The sequence below is a fragment of the Lissotriton helveticus genome, chromosome 2_2 (genome assembly GCF_964261635.1).
Source record: "Lissotriton helveticus chromosome 2_2, aLisHel1.1, whole genome shotgun sequence".
Classification (NCBI taxonomy): Eukaryota; Metazoa; Chordata; class Amphibia; order Caudata; family Salamandridae; genus Lissotriton; species Lissotriton helveticus.
Window position 1 is genome coordinate 351,442,883 of NC_136060.1, and position 26,893 is coordinate 351,469,775.

The 26,893-nt window shown below is 44.3% G+C and overlaps 1 protein-coding gene across 1 annotated transcript in view; it reads left to right on the plus strand.

Annotated features, from left to right (window-relative positions):
• The window catches only part of SH3TC1 (SH3 domain and tetratricopeptide repeats 1), a 328,239-nt gene that overhangs the window by 129,625 nt on the left and 171,721 nt on the right, over positions 1 to 26,893 (plus strand). The window contains exon 8 of the mRNA XM_078678530.1: positions 12,677 to 12,756. Within this exon, the coding sequence (XP_078534656.1) occupies positions 12,677 to 12,756 (80 nt within the window). The remainder of the gene's footprint in view (positions 1 to 12,676; positions 12,757 to 26,893) is intronic.

Consider the following 26,893-nt stretch of genomic DNA (forward strand, 5'->3'; position numbering starts at 1 on the left):
GTAAGGTTCAAATATTTATTTTAACGACGTGATATCAAACGCAGTATTTTAGTCAACATAAGCATACATATGATTAAAAATAATATGGTCAGCATGGTTACAACTCCATAAAATACAAAGGGAGGAATCATATTACAATGATAGTGCAAACAGGTGATAAAAGCGCCTAGTTTAAACACCCTCCCTATATAGGAACTATGTATTATAAAACTATAGAAGGTCTCTTAAGCTTTGTTAGGGGGACCCCATTTACCTGTCCGCTCAGGAGGTGTGAGTTACATCAGGACCGGTTAGTCTCCTTGCATGCCTGGAATCTTCCAAGTGTTTGAAATTATGGCAAGTGTGCTATGATAAAGGCGCCAGAATCCTACTCGGCTTACAGCTGCCAAAATGTTGTCTCTAGAATGTGTTACACGGACACGCCGATAAACAGGCTCGCACGTTATGATAACCTTGACGGCTCAGCACTCACTGTACAGACTGGGGGCACGATGTAAGTCTAGAGATGTCGAAAAACAAACCTTTTCCCATGTATAGACCTTCGTGAAAGCTAACTCTGCAAAAACAGCTAAGCAGTGTCGTGTGCAAAAAGCAGCAAAAGGTAAAATGGCGTTTAAACTCCTAATAAGCCTAGCTAACTTCACATGCACGCAAAAAGAGGCCCATAAACCACACTACAATTGCACCCATTCCTTAATAGGGCTCAGTCCTGCAGTGGGCATCCTTGCAGCACCTAGCAGCGTTCCCCTTCTTTCTCAAGGTGAATCTTGTATTTCTCTTCCACTACTGTCTAATAACTCCAGCAATTAGTATTGCAGCCATTTACCTCACTCCTTACGAAATTTTTGGGGCATCCCCTACTAGCATAGGTGTTTTGTTCGGCCATCATATATCTGTCATTCCCTCTTTCTATTTCACCCTTGTGGGACATTACCGTGACCCCCAGTATGGGTTGCTTGAATTCCTGATCAGAGAGGACCTGTGTTGACAGTTCAGGTTGGACTGTTCCTATTGGAGCATGTTCTAAATTTCTTTGCGTATGTATGAGTATAATCTGAGGTGGCAAAGTGTGCCAAAAATGATGGGTTAGAATCCTACCAGTGCAATAGCCAGTGGTTAGACTCCCATCACTTTTTGTGTTTGATACAAACTGAAGAAACCTTCCTCATACTTTTTCAGCATACTCAATTTTTGAGCGGGAGGAGGAGTTAAAGAAATGACAATCTGAAGCTGAGATTTATCACCAAAAGAGATTCCTTGATGTTATACTTGGCCCTTTTTGCTGAGGGCTGAATCAGCGCCTCGCGCCTCCCGCTCCGCGGGAGACGCTTCGAACCGGCGTTTGGTGGTGCAGGACAGCGGGGGCAAGCGCAAAGGACCACACGGCTCAGAACCCACCGGGGCAACCGGCAGAGCAGCAACCCCTCCCCCTTGACACCGGGGGCTAAATCAGCGCCTCCCGCTCCGCTGGAGACACCTTGGAAACCGGTGTTTGGTGGTGCAGGACAGCGGGGGCAAGCGCAAAGGACCATACGGCCCAGAACCCAGCGGGGCGACCGGCAGAGCAGCAGCCCCTCCCCCTTGACACCGGGGGTAATTTAACCAGTAGACCTATTCCGCCCGCGGGATGCGAGCGGGCGGGCGCCCGGCTAAGCCAGGGCAAAGGGCGGGCCGTCAGGGGCCAAAAGAGGCCAGGCCGGGCTACCCCCCTAACTTCTGCCAAGAGGGACTTGGACATAAAGGTATTGTTGCTTTGCCTTCTGGTTGTTTAAGATCGAAAGCCCCCAGGTGTGGCTTACCGATATACCTGTCCCCAATAAGGACCTGCTAAGGACGCAAAACATCTTTCTGTATACTATATTGGTCTGTTTAGTTAATTGCCTAAACTATTTGAAATATTTCTAAGATGGGCAAAAGGGCTTGTGCGACCAAGAAACTAATTCCATCTCCGCCTAAACCTAGTGCCAAACCCACATCAATAGATAGGATGCTGGAGAAAGCACTTCGAGCTGTGGCCTCTGAAATAGAACGGACCGAAAGGCGTTTATCTATCATCTATCATTTATATTCTGATTCATTGATCTCCAGCCCTTCATGTGAAATAGAAGCAATACCCACTGAGTTGTCCAATGACCTATTGCTAAATTTAGATATGACATGCAGGGATTCCCTGAACTGTAGTGCTCCTCCTCAGTTAGACAGAAACACCAAAGCCAAAGTAAGACCTAAAGCGAAGCCGCCAGCTAAAAGGAAAAAAACACAGGACCACGTTGTAGATACAGAGCTTCCCTTGGTGGATAGTTCAGCGGTAGATCCCATATCTCAAGCCACTGATCAGCCTGGGTGGGTGACAACTTTGGTACTAAATCAGCAGATCCAGATGAGAGCCATCATTAAAGAGGAGCTCAGACCTATAATAGAAAGGTTAGAGGCACTGAATGCAACAATGAATGAGGGGTTAAAAATAAGGGAGACAATGAAGGCTAACTCCAGCTCTGAGGCCATGACAAGCAATCAGGCCACCAATAGCTGCTCAGCAGATAAACCTCATTTTCCTTCGAATGAAAGAGTCCCTTCACCAAAAATAAATGTAACCCTAGAATGCCCACAACAGGCGAGGAGGACTAAGTAAAAAAGTGCAGCAAAGCCTCCTGCAAACCAAGAAAATGTAACAACTACCTATCCATTAGCAACCAAAAGTACAGGGGAAATTTTAAAGAAACAAGGCCAGGGGTCGGAAGTAACGCAACCAACTCCTGAGCATAATGATCAAACATACTGCCCACCAATTATAAATCTTCCCCCGGCGTCACGTCCCTATGTATTAATTCTGGCAGGGGTACCCGAACTAAGAAAGGGACAGATAGAATCCCACCAAGAATTAAAGATCAAAAGCGTTCATTGGTTAATTAATCATAGTGATTTTGGATATGAAAATACTGAAGAGATTTTATCTACTAGAAGGGTGGGTTGGATTGGCGCACGACATAAGGACATCCAAGGAAACTGCATAGTCATTAATTTTAAAAATCCAATAATAACAGAAAGAGCTTTAGCATCGGAGTTTGGGAGGAATATGGGTAATATTCTTTTATTCCCTTTGGGTTTTTTGTATCCCCCTAATGCGCCCCAGCAGTATGAACATTGCCAGCAGTTGGGAAAGAGACCTGCTCAAAACAATTATGTATTTCGAAATATAGGTCAGAACTGGAGAAACCAACCCATTTTTAATATTCCCACTGGGAACAGGTTCAGTCCCCTTGAAGGGGTGGATTGACTAGTGGAAGTTCCTGGAACGGCTCAGGAAGAAAATCCCGCTATCTCTATTGGCTATAATAATGAGGGCTGTCTTCCTGGGCTACATCCTTATAGAGAGGAAGGTCTGGTCGGAGAGTGCCTGAGCGGCTCCCGAAGCAGCATCCATATTAGGGGTGGACCAGCCCTGATTGAAAGTCCTCATCAGCCCACAGTAGAAGGGACAGTTGAGCAGGTAGTTACACAAATAGGAACTGAGAATCGGAACCCCCAGTCCTCGGAAATTGCCAACAAGATTATACCCAATCATCAGACCACATGGACCATATCTTGGAACGTTGCGGGCATCAATAACAAAATAGATGACCCTGATTGGAGATCTTTTATTGGTGAATATGATATGTGCATGTTCCAAGAAACATGGGCAAGAGGAGAGGTTTCCATGATTGGATTCGCCTCCTTTAGCATCCCGGCAATTTTGGGTGGTGTAGGGAAACCATCAGGGGAATTAACTACCTGGGTAGGTGTCCACCTAGGTTGCATGGCTGTGCAACTTGATACAGGTTCCAGTAATATATTATGTGTCCAATTGCATTTTCCTCTTAAAACTCCTATTGTTTTAATTAATGTCTACTCAAGGCCTACCTCCAGGGGAATGGAGTCCACTACTGTGGAGGAATTAGATATATTTGTATCCAGCATCATTTTAAAACATATGGTCATAGTAGGAGGGGACTTCAACTGCCAGTTCGAGCCTCTTGAGGGCTTGTATCTTGACAGTATTCTTGCAGAGGACCTCCTTTTTGAAATACCGGAATCCAGATGCCCAACAGTGAACAAATGGTCTCCCCTGGTAATTCAGATGAAATGCCTTGTCCTCAAACATTCATTAAGAGAGTGTAACGGAAGATCACTCTCTGAAACATCACATGGCTACACGTTCCATAGTAAGGACCGAGGGTTTCTATCAGACTATATTCTCATTAATACTAACTTCTGGGATAGGATGGACGATTTCAGAGTTCTTCCCCATGCAGATAGTGACCATGATGCGTTAGTAGTGGATCTCCAAATATTAAACCCCGAGAGAGCCCATTCTGATGACACTCCTAGCGATCCTAAGCTAATTGTTTCAAATTGCAGGAGGCGAGTACGTTGGATTAATTTTAGCCAATCACAGGAAAACTTGAGCAGTCTCTATGTTGCTCTATTACCCGTATTTTTAGAAGCCTCTACCCTATATAATTATAATAGGGACCTTATGGATAATGAGGCGATTGGGCCAAACCTTGATAAATTAAAAGAAATCTTATTAAATTTCTTCTTTCCCAATAAACCCAACAGACCTGGTAGGCCAGTGCCCCACCCGTGGTACAACGCATCCTGCCGCAATGCTAAAAGTGCATATGTGGCTTCTAATAAAGCAAAGGATCGCCCTCAAATAAAAATTTTGAGAAGGGCCTATAAAGCAGTTGTCCATGAAGCAAAGCACAGGTGGGAAATGGATAATTGGGACCTATTAAAAACAGCACTAGGGGATAGAGATATGAGAACATTCTGGGGAGTTGTAAATTCTGGCTCGACTATACCCAAAAGAGCGCTAGAACCAAATCTGGATGAAGAGGTCTGGAGGGAGTACTTTGAATCCATTTACAAGAAGGAGGGGAGACCTGAGGTGCTTCCAACAGTTGGATCCCCCCACCATCGGTTCACCCGCTAGTAATAAGGGATATTAATCATTATTCTGATGGTAGCCCGGGACCGAGTATTAGCCTACAGGAAATAAAGGGAGCAGTGGCAAAAATAGCCCCAGGCAAAGCCCCATGCTTGGACAAGATTCCTGGGGATCAGTTCAGGAGCGAGCCATCTATCTGGGCTCCCTACCTCTGGGTCCTCTTTAACGCAATACTGCTGGGTATGAAGATCCCTGCTAGCTGGGCTGGTGCGGAGATAATCCCGATTTTTAAAAAGGGCTCCCCTCTATTACCGAGCAATTATAGACCAATTAGTTTAATCGACATCCCCCCCAAAAATGTTTGCACGAGTCTTGCTCCTCAGGCTTCAATCCTGGATGGATGATGAGAGTGTCCTTTCCCCCCTCCAGGCAGGGTTCAGGGAAAAATTGTCGACCCTGGACCAAGTACTAAGATTACAACTGCTGTACTGGAAGATGGTCTGCCTGGAGGGGGGTAGCCTCTATTTAATATTTGTAGACCTGAGGTCTGCCTTTGACTTGGTGCCAAGGGAAAAATTGTGGTCAGTTTTACTTGAGTTGGGGGCTCCTGCGTATTTAATCCAACTTATTAGGCACCTACATGAAAATAATTTTGCGCAAATAAGATATGGTAGGGATGTAAAATTGACAGCACCTATACCTATTAAACGTGGCGTACGCCAGGGCTGTGTTCTCGCGCCAACTTTGTTCAGCCTCTACATTAACGGCCTGATAGACGCTCTGTCACTAGAAAGAGATTTAGATGCCCCAAAATTAGCCTCACGCAGAATCTCAGCTATGATGTTTGCCGATGACACCCTTCTGGTGTCTAAATCACCTATGGGGATTCAAAGGGTTTTGGATAGCTTTCAGTTATTCTGTGAGGAAAGAGGTCTTGAGATAAATTTACAGAAAACAAAATGTATGGTATTTAACAAACCAAAGAGCACCCGTCCAAATCCTTCACTTAACGGTAAACCCCTGGAAAGAGTATCATCTTTTATATACTTAGGCATCACCATCACTGAGTCTATGGACTGGGGGCTCACATTGTGAAGTCAACACTAAAACTAGCCCAGTCGACAGGGGGCATCATGAAGGTTTTTAACAAATCAGACAAGAGCGCTGTCAGCCCGGCGCTAGAAATCTACAGGGCTCAGGCACGAGGGGGCGCACTATATGGCGCAGAGCTCTCGGGTCACTGTAACTCCGAGTCTTTATCACAGGTTGAGAATCATTATATTAGGAACCTATTTAGGCTGCCGCGCAGCACTCCTTTAATCCCACTTGGTTTAGATGTAGGACTAATGGCATTAGGAGAAGCGTTGAGTCTCAGACCACTACTGTACTGGCGTCGTTTGTGGTCGACTCCTGAACTTCTCCCGTACAAAGAAGAATTGTCTGAAGTTCTGAAGATAAGGGGTGCTGTTAGATTGCCCTGGTTTTCCCACAGTAAACATTTGTTGATAGATATGGGCCTGGGGGAGTTCTGGGCTGAACCAGAGCTAGCCTGCCCATTAATCTCCAGGAAACAAATGAAGGCTCATTACGAGAACCACAGAATGGCTTTATTGCATTCCAGTTCTAAAACAGGCAAACTAACTAAAGCCTTTCTGGAAATAAAGGATAGTTCTATCTATGAGAAGGTTTTAGATCTTATTAAACCTGTGACCGCTAGGAAACTTTATTTACAGTTTAGATTTGGGGTTCTATCTCTCCGCTGTTTTACATCAAAGTGGAGAGCCCAGAATGAGGCCCGGTGCCCTGCCTATGATTATCTAGAGGAATCAGAGCTGCATGTTTTTTTTAGCTGCCCTGGTTATAACAAAGTGAGAAAAAGATGGCTGGTGCAGATTTGCAGGAACCTGAGCAGTAGGTGCTGTATTGAAGTACGATCTTAATATCCCAGTTGTCTACTCAATCGCAGGATTCCTGTTTTCTATGTGGTGCACAAGAAGGGTATTTTTGAAAGCATCTAACGAGCCAATGGATAAGTTACAATAAATGATAAGTTTAGTATTGTCATCTGGCAACATCTCCCTCTGTACTATGGTACACATTTCTCAACCGAAGAGTTTTTCCTTTCGTTTTACCAAAGTTTTTTACTCAAGCTATTTATTTTTTTAAAGCACTATGCACTTTCAACAAACTTGTATGTATATGTGTTGTGATTGCACCGTACGTCTTCCACCCTCCTTTTTAAAATCAAACCTATGTAGTTATCAAACGATATAAGAACACCTAGGGGGCTAGAGTAAGGTACCTTTTATACCTTTAAACCGCAGCACAAGCTTTATTAAATTAAATGTTATATGTTCTGATACTTGAGGTGTTTGTGTTGTTTCCTGTAGATCACTGATTGGAACCTTCTGTACGGCGGAGTTCTGATCCCAAACGCTGTATCCTTTGTTGGTTATTACACTGGATCTGTTAAATTTGTAAATATTTAGTTTGTCACTACACAGTAGCAATGTTGTGAACAGGGCCCTGACGAAAACCTTGGGTCCTTCCCTATGAGGTTGAAAAATGTTGGCCTTAAATGCAGTAATTTGCTTCCATACTGCATCCTTGCACTGTTCATGTTGTTTTTAATTAGGAAGAGGACAGCTTCTTAATAAACCCACTGTTCTGCCCTCTATTCTATTTTAAATTCACCACTTTTTGTTTTTTGCACTGCACCTATACCCATCTTCAGTCTATCACTGGTTACTGAGTGCTTGTGGGCATTGACCCCGCTCAACTACAGGGGACATATGGGTCTCAATGATCTAGAGACACCAGATCCCTGAGGATGACCAAATGATAGAATTTGATCATACAAGTGTTTGATGGGAATCCTTAAAACCGAGCGGGTTTCTCTGTTACAATCACTTACACCTCTTTCTACTTCAGTTTCATCTCTTTCCTACCCCTACCAGAGTTTTTTCCAGCAAGCTTGTGCTGCGGTTTAAAGGTATAAAAGGTACCTTACTCTAGACCCCTAGGTGTTCTTGTGTTTAAATCATTGTGATGGGGGTTCAACCTAGGCATGGTCTCTAAACTCCCCTTAGACCCTGTTTTCCTTGTTTTGTAGTAGTTATCAAATGATACCCTTAGTGTTTTTAACCTTCTTGAAATGTCAAGTTTTAAAAATTCTTCTGATGTATTTTCATAAATGAATGTTTTTATATGCTGCACTTTTTAGGTCATGTTGACCGAAATAAAGTTACTTTGACTTGAATATTGTTGGCTGTTTTATGGCTCTGGGCCCTTTACCACTGCTGATCAGTGCTAAAGTGCATATGCTCTCCCTATTGAAAATAAATGTATGAATTAGTGATTCCATGATTGACTGGTTTGGTTTACTTGTCAGACCCTAGTACAGTGCACTGAGTGTGCCCAGGGCTTGTGAACCAAATGCTGCTAGGGGGCTTGCAGCACTGGTTGTGCCACCCTCAGAAGCAGCCTGAAAAAGTGTGTCTAAGGTCTGCCATTGCAGAGCCTATGTGCAGTCTTGTACTGCCAAGCTGACTGGGCAAGTGCACCCACTTACCAATCCCTAAACCTTCCCTTTTCTTCATATCACACACCCCTATGGTAGCCACGGGCAGGGTGCATTGTAAGTATAAGGTGGGACAAGCCGTGATGTGTGTGGTATGACCTAATAGTAAATTACATCCATTTTCAGTTTTCACTATTGCAAGGCAACCTGTTCTCCATAGGCCAGAATGGGCAGTTCGATTATTACATTTTATAATCTTAACTGACTCAGAAAACATGGTAGAAATTCGACTTTAGTATGCCTGAACTCAGAATGATAAAATAAATATTTTAGTGAAGTTGGTTTTAACATTCTGTGTTTGAAAATACCACTTATATAAAGTAGGCATTTTTTGTCTAACCTGCCAAGCCTGCCTCTGCTAGGTTGTGTATTCCTTGTCTGGTGTTTTTGAGTGACAGGGCTGGGGGATTCCAGGAGACAGAATGAGTCAGCCCAGTGGTGAATAGAGAGATCTGCATCTTGATGGGAGGGAGGAGTTGCATCTGGGACCTGAATAGGACTGTGCCTGCCCCCCACAGTGCTGGCTCCACACCCTGGGGTGCGTCTGATGTCTCTGCCCTGCACTGTGAAAGGAGAGAAGGAATCATGTCAACTAAGTGCTCCAGGGCTGTGCTTTCCCTCCACAATGCTGGCTCCACCTCCTGTGGGGCGTCTGATATTTCTGCCCTGCACTATGAAAGGAAAGAAGGTGTCATGTGAACAGAGTGCTCCGAACTGGTTTGGACTGGGCAAAGGCCCCTCTGCCCTCAGAGGACAAAGGATTTGGGGGTATAAATATTGGGACCCTGATCCCAAGAAACTAGATCACTTTTGGACAAACAAGAAGAAACCTTTGCTGAGGAGTGGAACCAGAAGAAATTGAGGAGAGACTATCCCTAAGCTGAAGTGTTGCTTGGGGGATTGGCCTGCAGTGGTTGCCTGACTGCCAAAGGAAGGAGAAAGGAACTTTGTGTACTTTATTTTCAACTTGTGAAGGATTTCCAAGGGCTTGGAAAAGAGCTTGCCTCCTGCTGAAGTCTCAGGGACAACAGACGTCAACCCCCCAGCTTTCCAAAGTTCTTTGGAAGTGCCTGCTGCTGTTTTGGGCCTTCTGAGGGACTGCGTGTCGCAAGGAGCTGGAAGCGCGACTCAACGAGGAAGAAGTGTGTCACCTTCGCTGCTGCTGCCGTCGTATCTTGAATGTTGGCGCTGCAGCTGTCTTATTGCACCGCATCGAGAGAAGCGACTGGCAATGATGAGGAAGCGTGTCGCCGTCGCTGCTTTCGCATCGTGAATATCGGTGCTGTAGCTGTCATATTGCACCGCATCGAGAAAAGCGCCTCGCATCCCTGGAGAAGGGCACCGCTGTCGGAGCTGCTGCCGTCGCATCTTGAATGTCGGCGCCGTAGTTGTTGCATTGTGCGGAAGCTTCTCGCAACATCGGAGAAGAGTGTCGCAGCTGAAGCTGTTGCCGTGGCATCGCAGAACAAGGGTGTTGCTGCTGCAGCTGACGCATCGAATCAAGACTTCTTGCATCATCGGAGAAGCGTGCCGCATCTGGAAGATCTTCACGTCTTAATTTCTTTGCACCGGAACTTTGCAGCATTTCCATCGCTGCAACATTGCTTGTTGTGGAAGTGCAACGGTACATTGACGCAAAGTGTCGCTTCTTAAGAACTGAACTGAACTAATCTAAAACTACCATTTTAAAGTAACAGTATTGTGTATTTTTGTCGTTTATGGTCTTGTGGTAAATCTATATAAAAGATACTTATTTTTTATACAAACCATGTGTGGTGTCTATCTGTAGTGTTGTCACTGGATTACTGTATGTGTTCACAAATGCTTTACACACTGCCTCTTAGATAAGCCTGTCTGCTCGTGCCAAGCTACCAAGGGGTGAGCAGGGGTTATTTTGGGAGTGTACCCCCTTACCATGACTAGAGGCATGGGTCCCTCCCTATTTGTCACAAGTACCTACGTATGCCAACTAGAGACCCCCAAATCTAACACTTGGCCACAACTCTTTCCTCATAATGACTGACTAGAGCCAGTAAAAGAAAAGGCACAGGCCTAACAAAATGCAAAGCCTCTACCATGGGAAGTTGGATCAATCAGAGTTCCCAGCTTGTGATCCTCAGCTTATTTCTTGACCTATTGCTCTAACTGAAGGTCAAAGAGTTTGCTTCCATTGAGAGAAATATGCCTGAGCAAGGCCTTCTGGGAGTTGTCAGCTTTTCCACACATCAACCAAAAAGTGTTTTCTAGCAGAGATTGCAAATCCTAAGGCAGAAGCGGCAGCACACAGACCACAAAAATACATTTCAGTTAATAATCTGACTCCTCCAGGAAGCTTTCCAATGAATAACGTCTGGGAAGGAACATTGGGAAAGAAGATCTCTGATTGCTTTGTAAATATGCAAAGGCTTTGGTTCCTTACACCTGTATTGTGCAAAACAATCAACTGCCGCAGACTGAGGTGTTTCTAGAAATGATAAATTATTCTAATTGTTAGCTGAGGGTCATGACTGTATCTACTTCTCTGGTCTACTTCCCTTTCAGACAAGTTACATCTTGATCAGGAGGTGATGACCTTTTATCTGTTTTAGGAGGTGGAGATCCTTTTTGTCTTTGAGTGCAGACTCCACTGCCTCCTTTATCATTTCTTTTTGTTTGTTATTCTTGTTATTCAAATCAATGCAACATGAAAACACCACAATAGCATTGCTGTTACATGATAAGATATTTCTCAAATTATCTTGTGTACCCATCAAATACCCACTTTTGCCCTGCCCAGAACAGTCAAATTCTGGAAAGCACAATCCGCGAGGTGGCCGGGCCCGCTGTTAAGTGTAGGGGGACACACAAACCTCGAAGGTAGTCATTCCCTTTGCCCCATATTTTCTCCTATTTTTCTGGGCATCCCCTATTCTTCTAAAAAGTTTTTTTAGGTTATGGACTCATGTCCATATATTTTTCTCAATCTCTCAGACTTGGCGCTATTTCTGCTCACCAACATCGGGCTATATTGCGTTTAGCCACTGCAAGTCCTAGCGTCCCATGCTATTGATGTCTGTAGTATCACAGATATTAAATAAGCACCACTTGGCAGTAAGAGGGACTGCTGTGTCCCATAGAGCATTAACACTGTTAATGATTGCCTCCCAATAACACTGTATTACCGGACACTCACAAATAATATGAAAAAAGGTACCCTTCTGGGCACAGTTCTATGTTCTGTGTAATATTTTAGGTTGTACCAACCAGAATTGTGCCATGATTGCTATGTCCGTCGGTGAAGTATTTATCATTTCTTGAAATAAATCCTGGGGTTGTTGGTCAGTAAGCTAGTTAGAGGCAGGAAAGGAAAGTTGTGTAGAGCCTTAATCTGACTACTAAACCTTAGTATATTTCCTTTGGCAGGATAGATTTATTCTCCATACATCCAGGTGTTAAATACTGAAAAGACAGGTGCATGAGAAGGTTACTTAATCTTTATTATTACAGGATGTTCTATGAATTTAACCTCTTCTTTATGTAGCCTAACAGGAAGTGGGGTGACAGCCATATTGGTAGGGGCAAAAACAGTATTTACTAGTATAGGTGAACTCTGTGCCAAAAGGAGACTGAAGCTCAGTGGGTAAGGACTGTGACAAGAAAGACTACCAAGGAAGGTAATGCTATATTGTCATTTAAGAGTTTAACAGCTTTGCAAGGGCCTCCAGTAGGTTATGTATTACATTTATTAGTGTAACCTAGCCAAAGCAGACAGTGCATGGTTAAAAAACTTGTCCTGTAGAGACATCAGAAATATTAGTTGGCTATTAATCCGATCACCCCACGGTTATATTTAGCAGCAAGCACTGCAGCTTTGGCATTAGTAGTGGCGTTATGCAAAGTAACAAAGCAAGCTTCCTTATGATGTCACTAGCAGGGGCAACAAAGAGCTGCAACTATGTCCTCCTTTGTTTTTTTTATAGAGGCCTTGAACTCCAGGGCAAACATGGATTTCATTCCTTTGGATTTGATAATCCTTGCAGCGTGCATTATAATGAAACCCATATGACTCTAATTAAAAATTAGATGTGCATCACACCATCGTAAAATATAGACATGCAATTATAATTGCAAATGTTATACTGACGTGCTTTCACAGTGTTTATTTCATATGCTTCCTCTTTCAACAGGTGGTTCCTTAAAACACACTCCATTGTGAGCCATGTGGATTTGTTCAGTGGCTCACAGTCCCAAGTCACCAATCGAATTGGTAAGGTATTCTAGTTTGTATTTTGTACCTATTTTATTCAAATCCATATGTATTACATTAATTTGAATTAGAGGACTTTTGTTTACTTTTTCTTACACTTGTTGAATGCCATTATTCAGCGATCTTCTGTGGGAATGGTTTTCTTGTTGAACACCAAATTGCATTAAAAAGAATGCAGACTAGTCCATTGCAACTAGTTCAGTCCCCCTTTGTTGATGATCCATATGTTTGTGAGAACTGGAACCCAGCATTTCTGGGGAGTAGCTCCAGTGAGTGCATTGGCACTGAAGTCAGGAAGTGGGACAAAGGGTAACCAACATTGCACCTGTGGTATTGATTTATCAGGCTGCTTGCTCACATTGTTTTTGTCTTTGGGAGTTCCTGCCTCAAACCTGTCCCGATGAGAGGGTTGACAGTAGTTACATATGAGGAGGGCAGATTTTACTTCAGGCAGATACTGGTGCACCCAGATCAGAGGCTACAACAATTTTCGTCCACACATTCAGAGACTGCAGCTCAGCATGAAGTGACCTGCTTTCTAATTGGATGTTGTTGTCCTATGTTTTTGTCTTTTTTTGCTGAACTCTATTTTTGTTGGTCATAGAACTCTGCACTCTTTACTGCTTTACAGGAGTAAAGTACTTGTCCTCTCCCATTATAGAAGGTTGAACTTAGTATGAACCTGATTGGCATATTTAACTTAGCTGTAAGACCCTAGTATATGGAACAGAGTATACCATGGACCTGTAAGCTGAATGTGACTAGTGGGATGCACTGGGAATGCATTGAAGCCTGACTGTGCAGTTTTACACTGTCAATTCGCCCTATCAAAATAAACCTTTTTGGCAGGTCTAAACCTTTTTTTTCGATATTAATAAGCCACCCCTAAGTAGACTTTAGTGCCCATAAGACAAAGTGCACGATACGTAAAAGTAGGACATATAAATGTTTATAGTGAAAAAGCCCAAATGCTGTTATCACTGTAGCAGGAGTCATTGGTCTTAATTCATCTGCTAATGCTCATTTTGGTTGGAAGCAGCAAGAAATCCAAGGACTCTTTTTAACATTTATTAAAAATTCAATGTAATATTTTTTTGTATTACTATTAAGAGACAGGTACTTTTTAGGAAGTTACCTTTCTCGTGCCTTAAACCCCTGGAAGCTAACCCGCATTTTGCTTTCCCGCTTCTGCCAATCAGTAATTAGTATTTGAATAGATATGAATGAGGTGTGAAGTTGCTACCAGGACAGGGACAAAAGATCTTGGGTGTGGGGAGTTTTTTTGTACCCTTAACCGAATGGACTGTGGGCTAGACCCAGGAACTTGCTTAACCTTTCGCAAGCAGATGTAGTTAATACTGAGGCCTGTACTCTTCTTTTGCCCCCTTCCCTCACCCCAGTTAGAACAGCCCCAATCACAGTGGGCATTTTTTTGACATCACATTGTCAAGTCCTGCTGGACAGCCAAAACCTGCATGACAGGTCTGCTAGGGATTGTCAAATGACACTTGGACTGCACTTAAAAGGGGAGAAAAGGATGCTAAAACAATTTTATGGTTCACGTGTCTAGTAGCTGAATACTATTATTCTGTCTCGGAAGTTGTTATGGGTACAGGACGTACCTCAAACTTGATTTCAATGTTAGATGTGAGAGGACACTAGAAATACCATAGTACATTTCCCCCAAACACACACACACACCCTAGCGCTCACATTGCATGTTAAGAGTGGCAAAAAACTTCAACCATCTTGAGAATGCCCAAAGTAGGTAGGGCTAGCCCCGAGAACCTTTACCCCATTGGTTAGGATGTTCCCAGAGGTCTTTCCCACCCATCATGCCAAGCATAAATGTCTCATTTCCAGACACCCACCTCAGAACATTCTTGGACCTGTGGAAGATCAGAATAGGACTGGATCTATTGTTGGTGACCTGAGACTGGACCTGCTATCTCTTGTACCCATAACAAACAAGTGGACTCCAAGGGTCATAAGGCTGACCTCCTGTTAAACCTACAGGGACACAAGAAGCTACAAGAGCCCTTTTCCTGCAATTGGGCAGCTGACCAGTAGGAAGTATTTCTTGACTGAGCCCGCCTGTAGGCCTCTACTGGCCACACTATCCGTCGTCTCGAAGTACTTCCCATGAGGTCTGGGTGGCTTTAGAAGTTTACACCTGTGGCCGATTGGGACATAAAGGACTAAAGCGAGAAGGTATAATCCTTGACCAACTTAGGGTATCCAACCCAAGCTCCTTCGTGGGTAACATCAAACTGCTCCTAAGTCCTTTTCTACCACAGCCATTAATTATCATTGCCACTTCGTGCCTCTCTGTGTTATTTGTACTAAAGACTTTCAAAATTCATATCTCTGATTCCCCCTTTTGGATTTTTGACATTTTGATGTAATTTTGTTTATTACATTTTACTCTATTTTTCTAATTTGTTTTGGGAAATTTATTGTTTTGCATTTCAACTTTATTAGTGTTGGACTTGGCCCTTTTTGCAGGGTCATCCCAGAACGTTTTGCCTTCCTCCTGTATTGTTTCTGACCTGTTTTTGTTGGTTTTATGACTGAGCACTTTACCACTGCTGATCAGTGCTAAAGTGCATATGCTCTCCGTGTAAATTGTGTTCATGGATTAGTGATTCCATGATTGGCATATTTGATTTACTAGTCAGACCCTAGTAAAATGTATTGTGTGTGTCCAGGGCCTGTAAATCAAATGCTGCTAGTGGGCTGCAGCACTGATTGTGCCACCCACAGAAGCAGCCTGTAAAACACAACTCTGCCCGCCATTGCAGAGCCTGAGTGCAGTCTGGGACTGCCATGTCGACTTGGCAAGTGCATACACTTGCCATTCCCTAACCTTCCCTTTTCTTACATGTTAGTCACCCCTAAGGTAGGCCCAAGGTACCCCTATGGGCATGGTGCATTGTATATGAAAGGTAGGGCATGCTCTGTTGTGTGTGGCATGTCCTGATAGTGAACTACTGCCAATTTCGTTTTTCAAATTTGCAAGGCTACCTGCTCCCATGGGATAGAATGGGGAGTTTATTTATAACATCTTATAAACATATGTGCCCTGGGAACATGGTGAAAATATAAAGTTTAATATGCCTGAACTCAGAATGTTAAAATGCATCTTTTAGTGAGGGTGATTTTTAGGTCGAGCCTAGAGGAGCGCGCATGCGCTGCTTGCAAGACTTTTAGTAAGGGCCTTCTGAAAGCTCACCAAGCTCACCACATGCTCGTGCGTGTGTTTTTGTTTTTCTCACATGCTATTGGGCTTTGCATGCGTCTTTCTAAGAAAGACAGCACGCAGTTGGGCAAAGGCGGGTGCATGTCCTGCCTTCGCTCCGCCTACGGCCTATTGCTTGTGGTTACCCGCAAGGGCGACATCTGTTTTGAATTATTGTGCCCAGACACGAGCGCGATAATTGAAAACAGATCACTCTCTGTGGTGCGCACGCACGCGTGCACCACTAGCTGGCTTGTTTTCCATTACAAGCACTGAGAACCCTTACAGAGCAAACAACATTTTAAGGAGCCCGCCAGGATTCTGTAAAGGGCAGTACAGTTGGAACGTTTAGTCCTTCACTGCACTTGCTTATAGAACTCCAACAACAAGTGCCAAGATGCCCAAGTGATGTCATGGTTCTAAGGTCCCGCTGTTGAGCAGGCGGAACCAACCTGTTGCTGAAAAGGGAAAGGAGGTACCCAGTAAGTTTACACATTTGCAGGCAGCGTCGTGAGGAAAATTGAATTTTGCCCTGCTATGTGTCCCTACGTGTTCCCCAACATGTAATATACATGCATGATTTCTATGCATTTTCCCTTTATGACCGAATATAAAGACGCATTTACAGTTGCGTCCAACGTTAGTATGTCAGTTATCCAGTTCTCCGTGAAAGCAACTTGAATTAGGCTTTTAGGCCTATGTTGCCAACGTATTTACATGGTGCACGATAAATCATCGAGTTGCACCCGTTTCTAGGGCTCCACAGGGCCCGGACACGAGATCCAGGCCTCTAGCCTCCTGAACCACTCCGAGAGATGCAGCCCCGCCCGCATCCCTGACCCTTCCCTTACTTCCTGCCAAGCAACGCGGTGCCCGGCTCGGCCTGGCCTGCCTGCCAAGAATATGTTATGCCTACAGTTATCTGTTCAGCTCCCCGGCTTCACATTCCTAGCTAACGAACAGGATAAACATATTCGTCTACAGTCCAGTCTTTCTGTCTCCATGCAAGTGATTTCCTGAATTAGTATCCATAGAAGACCCATAGCACACGCAAATACATGAAGAAATATATGCATACACTAGCTTTAGTGACAAGTAGCCTTTGCCCTGATGACTTTTAGAATCAAGCAACATGTACTCTAAACACAAGATATGAGATATGCTATAGGTACAGGTCGTTCTGACATCCCAGACTTCAGTCTCCTCTACTAGTGCTAGAAGTCAGCGCCCCCCCAGCTCTCCCCAGTTACACATCATGACTCGTTTTGCGCACACCAGTAGGTTAAAGGTTCCAGCTGCCCATGAAGCCCCCTCCATGTGTCCACCCACTTATGACACTTCTGTGACGTCTACATCACACACCTCCGTGCACGCCTTCTTTCACGCCCATATGTTCTTATCTTTCCTTTTTCACTTGTTACGCCTACTGTATTCAATGTAACTGTACTGTTTTACTATATATATTGTATGATGTTAACGAAATATTGAGATTGTCCCTTCCTGAACCTTAGCAGGTGATGGAACCCGATGTCCATTGGCTCGAGCCACTTAATTAAAGCCCGTATGACTCAGATACCACGGACTCTGCCTCTCATTTATTGAGCTATCCTTTTTCCTTTAATGCATAGAAAAATAGTACCGGTAATTTATTTATTTACCACATAATGGCGCCCGAATAGGCACGAGCCCCTTCCCCACGCGCCGGCGATGTAACGCAGGCCCCCTGACCCCTTCTACAGCCGTGACGGACCCCTACTGTGCACCTGCAGGTTTTCCTGCTAAACTCCCTCAGGCCCACGGAGGAGACGGAGACTGCGGTCCAGCATCCAGACGAGGCGGTGAGGAAGGCGGAGAGTCCCGACCAGAGCCCAAGCCAAGAGAGAGCAAGGTCCGAGGTATCCGGAGGCCCACCTGTTTCCGAAGCCCGAAGCGCATGCGTAGTGCGTAGCAGTAACCAGACGTCGTAGCAGTCCAGTCCAGTCCAGTCGAGTTTCCGAGGCCTTCAGTTTTGCTTCCCGGTGAGTACCGTTGCTGGGAACGCATCTAGACGGGTTCATTAATTTGTGCCCGGTCCAGACGGGTTTGGGTACACAGATCCGGTCCGACGTGTTCACCTAGGTGGATACGGTATGACGTGTCTCTTTATGAGACCGGTATGTTCTGTACTGTTTTAGCAGTGCATCCAGTAAATCTGTTTTCTAGTATAGTCTCTCGAGATTTCCAGTATTATGTTTTCAATGTACTAAGTAGTATCTGTTCGAACTGTTTCTAATGTGTTTTTTTGATGTCGTGGTATGAATGATTTGTTTGCTATTCATTACCGTGTTCATTGTGTATTGTGTTCAAGTTCGAGTACGTTCAAATATGCCTCTGTTTTCAAAGTTACGTCAGATCGGAACCAGAAAAGGGATACTCGAAGAATCAGTTCCTGTCCCACCTAGGGACAGTCCCGGACATTTCATGTATCATAAACATGGCTTAGATGCCATATTGTACTTAGATTTATGGGTAGATTATACCAAAAATCTGGAAGAGAAATATAGATGGCCTGTTTCAGGAACCTGGGATGCTGAGTGCATCATGAGAGTAGAGGAAGCATTATGGAAAAAGAAAGCCAGACAATCCCAGAAAGATGCCATAGAATTGTGGCGTAAAGAATCGCATAAAAGAACAGAAAAAGAAATCAGAAAAGCAGAACTAAGTAGAGAATCATCAGAAAAAGCCCAAGAAAGGGAATTACTAGAAGAAGGTGAACGAGTTAGAGCAGAACAGTTAGACAGACGAAGAAATGCCCTTATTAAAGGCATGTATCCCCTTCTTGCCGAGGGCCTGCCTGAGGCGACCCCGGAAGCACCCTGTAATTTACCGCCACCATTGGTCCCGACTAAGCTACGTCATAAACCGACCGCAGCTGAAATTTTCCTTTCTTCCTATTTAGACGTTACTGTCCCAGAATATACAAATCCGCGTCCTCCTCCGCCTGCTCAACCTCAAAACCCTATTGATAACACAATTACTGTTCCTCCAGCCACTGGTCCCGGGAATCCTTTTAATCCACCAGTAACCCAGGACCAATCCACATCACGTATGCCTACTTTACCAATCACATTACCAGCGACCGCACATCCAGTATTAGTTGACGATTCTAGTTCAGGAGGAGCAGGGGGAGGTATCCCTATCACCCCGCCTCAAGTAAAACGAATGACGCTAAGAGACATAGCATTACAACGCACGCCGAAGGTGGCTACATACGCAGCCCTCAAACAATACCTTACTGATTGTAGATATGATCCAGTGCCAGGCGAAGATCACATGATATTATATTCCATACGTCTACGACGAGTTGCAAGCTATTTGACTATCATACCGGAAATGAGGGAACATTTAGACAGAATATATCATTTCATCAGAACAGGGGAAAGACCAGAAAGTATTCACGAAGCTATGGCACACAGGAAAGTCGAGACTCAAAATATGATCTTGCAGTTCTTGATAAATTGTTTAATAAGAGAACAAGACCAGCCTGGTAAAGATAAAGACGAGATGAAAGTCCTGACAAGATGGAGTGATAACATAGCAGACGGAAAACACAGTAAACAAAGTTGTATAGAAACCATGTATAGAAAGATTCGTAAAGAAATTCTAGGCATACACGAAAGGGAGAAAGCAACGAGAGAACCCGAGAAAGAGAATGACACTTCAGACGAAGATGCAGACACAGACAATCTAGACAGAATAGCGTATGTAGGTAGGACAAGACCTTTTGACAGATCCACACGCCTAGAATGTAAGAAAACTTTTCTTCCTCCCGTACCAGAGCAGTGTTCTCTTGAGCATTTATTTCAAGCTACCGACAGAGTTCTGAAACAACGTATAGGGTACAGTGAGCTTAGTACCATGCATGAACAGGAACTAGCCCGATCAGCAGTTCAATGGACTAGTAATTCTAGCACATTTAAAGACGAAGTAGTGGCCCAAACGTTTCTGAATCTTTCTCCAGACGAACAGCGACTGGTGGGTATGTACATGATCCAGCACCTCATTACACTGTACGAAAATCAGCATTCTGATCCAGGTCCCCTATATAATGTATTGGACGAGTTACTCCTAAACCGATGGAAAGGCCTAGGTACCGATTTGATTAATATCATTTTAGAACAACGCCACAAATACAGAACGTTCCTGACTCCACATTTCGTTCCTGTTCCACCCCCAGTAAGGAAGACATTTTACATAGACAGACAGAATCCCTTGCGAGAAGTCCATCCTGTTCGGACAGAGGGGGGTGCGCTCGAACGCGTATTTGTTTACACCCCTTTAACGAAAATAGAACTACTGGAAATGAAAAAGTTAGTGCCCTGTCACGATAAAGATCCAGCAGGGTTCCACCGTGAATTAAAAGACATGCTCCGTATGGGAGAATACACGTATCCTGATATCATTAAAATGTTAAAGGTCCTGTTGCCTGCGGGCATATATGAAAAACTTAAGGAAAAGGAATGGGAGGTGGGAGAGAAAAAGATTGACTGGGCAGAATTAGAGAACGAAGATAAAACACGAGTTCCTGCTACCGGTCTTGGAGAAAAAGCCAAAGCATTGCCTGAGTTGTTAATACAAGTCTTGCCAAGATTACTAACCACGAAAAAGGAAGACTGGGATGCCATCTCAGCCTGCAAACAGAAACAAGACGAAGACACTAGTGATTTTTATTCCAGATTTGAAAAATGTTTCATTATTAATAGCGGCTTGAAAACAAGTAGTGAGTCGTATCCACATCTTTTTGTTACCAAATTAGTAGAGAATTCTTTATCACAAGTTAAAAATCGAGTACTGAAAGTTGAGAGTACTTGGCAAGCTAATACCCCGTCCCAAATGTTACAAATGTTACAGTATCACCAGAACCGAATCAGAGAAGAGCAAGAACACGAAAAGAGACGTATGAAAGACACGAAAATGAAAGTACTAGTTGCACAGTCTGTTCCAGTGGATAGTCAGAAGAGGGGTACGACTCAGACCAGTCATTCTGCAGCTCCCGTTAAAGGGACATGCAATTACTGTAAACAGCCAGGTCACTATATAAACGAATGTGCCGTTCTGAAGCATAACATAGCTACTGGTAAGACGAAAGAGAGACCGCGTCCTCCTAGACAGGAACATGTTCCACAAAATACGCCACCACCGCAGAACGCACAACAGACAGTTACAGTACCGCAGCCTATAGCTGCCACACAACACGTTACACAGCAGATGTACCAGTACGCACAGTCAGATTATCCAGATTATCAACAGTATTCATGAAACAGCCTAGAGAGGGAGGTTGGCTTGCCTCTCATCGAGGTTCCTGTAGATCAAGAGGGTCCCTATGTACACAGCCAGGTATTAGGGAAAGACAGAAAATTTCTGATTGATACAGGGGCAAGTAGGACTACCATCAGTCATGACGAGGTTCCAGGGGCTCCTCTCTCAGGCTCAAGAAACGTTTCCCTGGGATTTTCAGGAAAGCCTATTGTTAATGAAATATCGAAACCAGTTTCCCTAGAAGTTGGTCCATTGTCCCGAACTACAGACTTGTTACTTACGAAATCATGTCCAGAAAACTTACTTGGTATTAAAACATTGAAAGAATTAGGAGCAGTGATTTGTTGTTCTCCGGAAGGAGTGAGATTGTTTTTACGTGATTTTAAAGGACATTATGTGTTAAGAGATTTTGATCCAAGATTACTGAATGTACCACAGCATTTATGGGCGCAAGGTCCAACTGATGTAGGTTATATGCACATTACACCATATCGTGTCACTCTGAAACAAGGAGTTGTACTACCACAAATCCGACAATACAAGTTGCCACCTGAGGCTGTAACAGCCTTATCGAAAATTATTGACGAGCTCATTGCTCAAGGAGTGGTTGTAGAAACTGACTCCAATGTATGTAATTCCCCGATCATTCCGATTCTTAAACGTACTGACCCGAATGCACCTCCAGTTTATCGACTAGTGATTGACCTTCGAGAACTTAATAAATGTATCATACCCCAGTACCCAGTGGTTCCAGATATCTCTTCCCTATTGATTCCGAAGCAGCGTTCTTTACTGTTATCGATCTCAAGAACGCCTTCTTTAGTGTCCCCATCCATCCGGACAGCCAGTTCCTTTTCGGATTCTGTTTAAATGGGAGAAGTTATAAATTTACACGTGCACCTCAAGGGTTCACAGAAAGTCCTAGTATTTACAGTCAAGCACTGAAACGACAACTAGATAGTATTTACATGCCAACTGACACTGCCCTGCTCCAGTACGTGGATGACCTATTGATCACAGCCCGTACAGAACGTGACTGCGAACGTGCGTCACTGACAGTCTTGTATTTTCTGGCAGAAATGGGGCACAAGGTGTCCCCTTCGAAACTGCAATTCTGTGTCCAGCAAGTGGTATACCTTGGACACTTGCTGTCCAAGAGGGGTAGACAGCTGACACCTGACCGTATCCAGTTAATTGCACATCTTCCACAGCCCAAGACACAGAAGGAGGTACGAGCTTTTATCGGCCTTACTTCTTACTGCAGACAATGGATCCCCCAGTACGCATATCTAGCCAAGCCACTGATACAGTTGACAACACAGGAGGCAGCGACATCGACTGTCCTCCCTTGGACCCAGGAACATACACTTGTTTTCGAGGAATTAAAGAAAGCTTTATGTCAAGCACCTGTTTTAGCAACGCCAAACTACAGTAAATCTTTTACACTTTTTGTCACTGAACGCGATGGTACAGCATTATCTGTTCTCACACAAGATCAAGCAGGACAACACAAGCCTTGTGCTTATTTTTCTAGCACATTAGATCCAGTAGCCCAGGCTTTGCCTGCGTGCCTCAAATCAGTTGCAGCCACAGCTTTAGCTATCAGACAAAGTGATTCCATAGTGTTAGGACACCCCCTGACAGTACAGGTTCCACACTCCGTGGAAGTTCTTTTAAACCGAACACAGACTCAGCACTTGACCATAGCACGATTGACAGGATATGAACTGACACTGTTTCAGCCACACATAGAGATCAGACGTTGTAATATATTAAATCCCGCTACACTGTTACCCTCGATTACCTCAAACCCTGCCGCACATGACTGTGTGGAAGTTATTAACACCATGACGAAACCAAGACAAGACTTGACGGACATTGCATTACCTGACCCAGACCTGACACTTTATGTGGATGGTTCATGTATGAGAACAAGTACAGGAGAGTTAGTAGCAGCATATGCAGTGACTACTGAAACTGAAGTTATAGAAACACATCGTATTGACACCTTGTCTGCTCAAGCAGCAGAGCTCATCGCTCTGACCCAAGCCTGCATACGAGCCAAGAACCTGAAAGTAAACATATATACAGATTCACGTTATGCATTCGGAGTCGTTCACGACTTTGGAGTCCTCTGGCAAGAAAGAGGTTTTATGACCTCTCATGGAGCCAAGATTCAGCATGGCCCCCTCATTCAAGCTCTGTTAGAAGCAATACATTTACCTACAGCTATAGCCATCATGAAGTGCAAAGCACATACGAAAGTCACTGACACCATTTCCCAGGGTAACGACCTGGCAGATCGAACAGCCAAGCTTACAGCTCACACTCCAGACATTCCAGCTGACATGACAAAGACAGACGTTCCAGTCCTGACGACTTGCATGACAGTCAAGGATCCTACACAAGATGTATTAGACATACAGACACATGCTACTCCAGACGAAATCAAGAAATGGTCTGAACAAGGAGGGGTCCAGACAGATCAGGGATGGTTGACGAAGGGAAAAGCCACATGGTTTCTCCCCGACTCTATGGTTCAAGTCATCATTAATACAGCACACAGTCCAGCACATTTAGGAGAAAAAGCCATGTTAGACAGTATCCAGAACCTCTGGTTCAACAAGCATTTACGAGCAGCAGCGAAGCAGAAAGTGCGTACCTGCATGATCTGTTGTCAGTTCAATCCAGGTAAAGGTGTCCCCGTGGAACAAGGTGGATTTCATCCTCCTGACCATCCTTTTGAAGTCCTCTAGATGGATTATATCCAGATGGATCGATGTTGAGGATTCAAGTATGTCCTCGTAGTTGTATGCGCTTTGTCCAGATGGACAGAAGCATATCCAGTCTCAGATTATACTGCCGTAACCACTGCCAAGCAGCTGGTACGTGAGTTTTTCCCTCGATACGGTTTACCCCGTGTCGTGTATTCAGATAACGGACAGCCATTCTCGTCCGAACTCATAAAACAAGTATCACTTCTGTTAGGGTACCAGTGGAAATTCCACTGCGTACGGCACCCCGAGGCAGCTGGCCTCGTCGAGCGACACAATCAAACTCTGAAAACACGATTAGCAAAGGTCTGTGCCGAAAAAGGTGTAGATTGGATGGTAGCCCTACCGGTTGCCCTCTTCTATATGCGAATGGTCGCTCACTCTAGATCTGGTTTGTCACCCTACGAAGTTGTATTCGGTCGTCCCCCGAACATGTGGGGTACCCCTATGCCTCGTAAAATCACCGATGTTGACAGTAACATGCTGACAGATTACCTAGCTTCCTTGATGTCTGCACTACTCTCTTGTCGTTCACAGGTCGCGGCTGCCTTCCCGGACAACACCCAGGTGAAACCACACGAGGTCGTTCCAGGAGATCTCGTTCTGGTTCGGAATTTTGATCGTTCAAGTCCTCTGGAGCCCCGCTGGAAGGAGCCAAAACTCGTTCTGATGACCACAAGGACCGCTGTAAAGCTAGAAGGAAGAAAAGGCTGGCTCCATTCCAGTCACATCAAGCGTTTCCATGGACTGCGTCCAAAGACTTTTTTCAAGGACTGTCCCGATACTGACTCTAAACTTCCCCTGTTAGAGAAAACTCCGCAGCAGGAGTATAAAGTCAAATTGAGGTCTAGTAAGTCAGACAGCATTTAATTGTTTAAGTCCCCCTCGGGTGAAGCGGTTAGACAGGTTTCTGACATGTATGAGATAGACCCACATAGTGAGAGAGATAGACGAAGCTTCAAGAAAATGAAATATTGTAAAAATCTCCGAAGTAGATGCATCGTTACATTATTGTTTATGTTTATTCTGAGTCTTACGATCACATGTATAAGTTGTATGTTACACGTATTTTTTCCTCCTCTCGATTCACATGTACACCTTTCCTCTAATGATACAGTAGAGCACACATTTAGTGAACTACCCCCTCACGAGTTATCCTATCGACTTGCAATGCGCAACAATACTTTTATTCGTATGTTACACTATTCGCATCAGACCAGCAATGCCACTAATTGCTGGGTATGTGGTCGACTTCCCCCTTACCAGACAGTGAAGGGAGCTCTGCCACTCTTTCCCTATCCGTTTTCACACAATGGTTCGTGTGGAGCATGGTTTACATTAACGTCATCTTTAGACGATAAGTCCCTTCTGAATACAGTTATGAATCAAACCTGTTTCCCAGACAAGGACGGTCTTTCCCATAGGACAGGGTTAGATCTAGAAAATGAAGTATATGATCTAGGTAATTTTTCCTCTAACCTCATGGTTTTGAATGTTCAGTCCGAGACTAATTCAGACTTGCCTTCTATAACAGTTCTACCAGTGAAAGGCGAATTATGTGTTAGAAGGAATGGTTCAGTACATCTAGGACACAGTGATTGTACTACTGTGGTCGAGTACAATGACAATGGGAAGTCTACTTTCAAAGCTTCACGTCATTCCTATTTTATATGTGGTCAGACCGCTTATGTACGTTTGCCCCTAGATTGGGATGGAACATGTTACATTGCATTCCTACTGCCACCAGTTTTCCTAGCCCCATCCGATTACCACCGAAATACACATCTAGTACACGTTAGACATAGAAGGGAGATCGAGTCCCCAATTGTCGATCAGACTGAAACTGCCTTGGAACAGTATACTGATTTCAATAAAGGTTTCTTTTTCTTCATAGGTCCTGTCCAGAATAGTAAATTAATACACAGGTTAACCAGAACCCTTGAAGCAGTAGTGAATGAGACTACTTCCGCCCTAGGTAACCTAACAGAAGAACAGTCTGCTATGAGATTTGTTGTTCTTCAGAACCGCCTTGTTCTTGACGTCATATTGGCCGATAGGGGCGGAGCTTGTAGAGTCATCGGATCTAGTTGTTGCGTTTTCATTCCTAATAACGCACCGTCTGTGTATTCAGCAATAACTAGACTTCATAAAATAGCTCATCAGCTACACCAGAATCCAGGCACCTGGACTTGGTCCGGCTGGCTCTGGAGTGTAATATCTGCATGGGGATGGAAAGTACTGTCATTCCTGGGAGTAGTAGTAATGATCATATTCAGTTGTTGTCTCTGTTTACAATGTGGCCCAGCGATTTGCGGCTTGTGCGCTACATCTTGTATTCCACGTCCACAATCCCATACCCAAATGAGAAAAGACGAGCAAATGATGCTGTATGAACAGATAGATGGTCTCATGAATATTGATGTTTCCTGAAGGGAACGTAGGGAACAAGGAGGGAATGAGGAAAATTGAATTTTGCCCTGCTATGTGTCCCTACGTGTTCCCCAACATGTAATATACATGCATGATTTCTATGCATTTTCCCTTTATGACCGAATATAAAGACGCATTTACAGTTGCGTCCAACGTTAGTATGTCAGTTATCCAGTTCTCCGTGAAAGCAACGTGAATTAGGCTTTTAGGCCTATGTTGCCAACGTATTTACATGGTGCACGATAAATCATCGAGTTGCACCCGTTTCTAGGGCTCCACAGGGCCCGGACACGAGATCCAGGCCTCTAGCCTCCTGAACCACTCCGAGAGATGCAGCCCCGCCCGCATCCCTGACCCTTCCCTTACTTCCTGCCAAGCAACGCGGTGCCCGGCTCGG